This window comes from Scylla paramamosain, chromosome 5 (genome assembly GCF_035594125.1).
Source record: "Scylla paramamosain isolate STU-SP2022 chromosome 5, ASM3559412v1, whole genome shotgun sequence".
Classification (NCBI taxonomy): domain Eukaryota; kingdom Metazoa; phylum Arthropoda; class Malacostraca; order Decapoda; family Portunidae; genus Scylla; species Scylla paramamosain.
This window is the reverse complement of record NC_087155.1, coordinates 24,547,805-24,550,055: the sequence shown is the minus strand read 5'-3', so window position 1 is coordinate 24,550,055 and position 2,251 is coordinate 24,547,805. Positions and strand designations below refer to the sequence as shown.

The window sequence follows — 2,251 nt, the reverse complement described above, 5'->3', positions numbered from 1 at the left end:
TTCCACTATTTTCAAGATTGCTTCCTCATCGGGCTGAACAGTTCCCAGTCCATTGGTTGCGTCGGTGAGAGTCACAACCACAGGGACACAGAGTCCATAGTGGGCGGGACAGGGGGCGGGCGCGGCGCAGGGATTGACGCCCACCACATGTACACCTCGACAGGCAAGCACACGGCAAGCACGCAACTCCACTCGACTGCTGGCCACCCTGGTCACTGCCGCACGCCCGCACTGGCCGCGGACATTCTCAACCATAATAGCCGGGGCACCTGGGCCACGCCATCACCGGTGCTCGACCAGGCCACAGCTCACACTTCACACCAATGCACTGGCGCACTAACCGCCCACGCGCACTCCCACCGGCCACTGCTCACTGTTGCTGACTTTGCTGTTTACACTACACCTGCACCAGCACATCCCAGGCAAGGGGCGACGATCACTGCTCGTGTAGCGCACACGTGGCTCCGGGTAACACACTACTGGGCACGTCTGGCCGCCCGGAGCTGCGCCTCCTCCTGCTGCCGCCTCGCTGGCCCTGGCACCGCTGCCAACGCCACCCGGCTAAAAATGACACAATAATATTAGCTCGGCGCGGCGCCAACACCCTGCACCAGCAGGCACCAGCGCCACTCTGCCCTACACCTTCCCATCTGCCCCTCGTCCTTCAGCGCCACTCTGCTCTACGCTGTTCTATCTCATGCCCATCCTAAGTCCTCTAGCGCCACCCTCTCCAGTACCACTCAGCTGTCCACGCCACTCTCTCCACCTACCTAACCATCCACCTCAAAACATCGTCTATCAATCCATCCGTATCCGCCAACAATTCGCCCACTCACACTTCCTCCCCGCTCGTAGTGTTCCTCTCTACCCCCCCCTCCCCAATCATCTATACTCTAAATCTGAATTTCCAGAAACTCAGCTCTTACCGCTAATTCATCCACCACCCTGCCCTGCTTTACCTTAGTAATGACATTCTGTCGACTCAAGCATCTTTTACCCAAGACCTATCTGGCGTGCCCCCCGCAACCTACAGTCTCATCAATGTTCTCCCTATGTCTATATTGACTGTCTTATTTTCAATTTCATGACCTTTACTTTAATTCATGTTCTAAGCCTTATATCTGGTGTTTTCCGTCATGTTCCATCTAATAACTTGTAACCTTATTTACGTATGTTGTAACTTGTCATCTTATTTATTCATCGTTTGAATATACTTTAATCTTATTCTCTGATCCAGCTGGTAAAATGTATTTTTCTATTAAGTTTACCGTATACTCTTTGCTCTAGCCCCCTGTCATTCAATTGTATTTTTCCAGCCTTTTTTTTCAAGGAAATTACTTCACGTGATCCACATTCCTCCGTGCTAATTCTTATTTTTTAAGCAGAAAATTTTATCTGTTTTAACTCTCAGATTCCTTAAATTCTAAGACTTTAGCCGTTCAGACCCTCAGACATTGTAACTCAAAAACCTTTGCTTTAAACTTTACTCTCCATTCTAACTTTATACTCCGTACCTGCTCCACAATTATTATCTACTCTGAACCCTAAGTCGTTCCTTCCTCTCCTAAACCTTTAGATTCTAAATTCTTCCTCAATCCAAGTATATCAACACCAGACAAAACCTTCACTTTGTTGCTCTTCTATAGTCAGTCAGTCTCCGTTAACTGCCCGCATCACTACCACTACCACCACTACCTAACCTCCTGACGTGCTCTTCCCAGAAATAACCACTAGTGCAGAAGGTGACGCCGGTGCCAACAGGTGAAGGATCCAAGTATCACCACACACCATATCACAGGACATCACATCACTGGTATATACAAGCTGAAGGGTTCAGGCTTCACCGCACGGGCCAGTGCTTGATAGTCTTCGAGGTTCTGATTCCGTTAAAGCGTCAAGAGGAGGTTCTGATCGTCTTGCTGAGCTTGTCATCACCTTCAGGATGGGCGAGGTGAGGTACACATGAGGTATTACAGTACATGGCAAAGTTTTTTTTTTTGTTGGGGGAGGGGTTGATGGAGAAATGACAGTACAGGTTGTAATATTAATGGTTCTGCTGCAATGGGGGGATTAATATGTGATTAAAAAGTGCTGATTTCACATCCTCCTTAAAATATAAACACACAGACAGACAGACAGACAGACACACACACACACTCACACACACACACACACACACACACACACACACACACACACACACACATACACACACACACACACACACACACGGCTCAAAGACAAACATATT

The 2,251-nt window shown here is 48.6% G+C and overlaps 1 protein-coding gene across 8 annotated transcripts in view; it reads right to left on the bottom strand.

Moving 5' to 3' along the window:
• LOC135100691 (uncharacterized) overlaps positions 1-807 on the bottom strand; it is a 99,366-nt gene extending 98,559 nt beyond the window's left edge. Inside the window, exon 1 of one of the 8 annotated variants that reach the window (XR_010268875.1) lies at positions 1-807. This exon is cut by the window's left edge and continues 2,859 nt beyond it. Coding sequence is in view for 5 of the 8 variants with exons in the window: in XM_064003861.1 (XP_063859931.1) it covers positions 1-255 (255 nt within the window). In the remaining 3 variants the exon portion in view is untranslated. The other 7 variants (XR_010268874.1, XR_010268873.1, XM_064003861.1 and 4 more) reach the window with 7 other exon arrangements.
• Between the last annotated feature and the right edge of the window lie 1,444 nt (positions 808-2,251).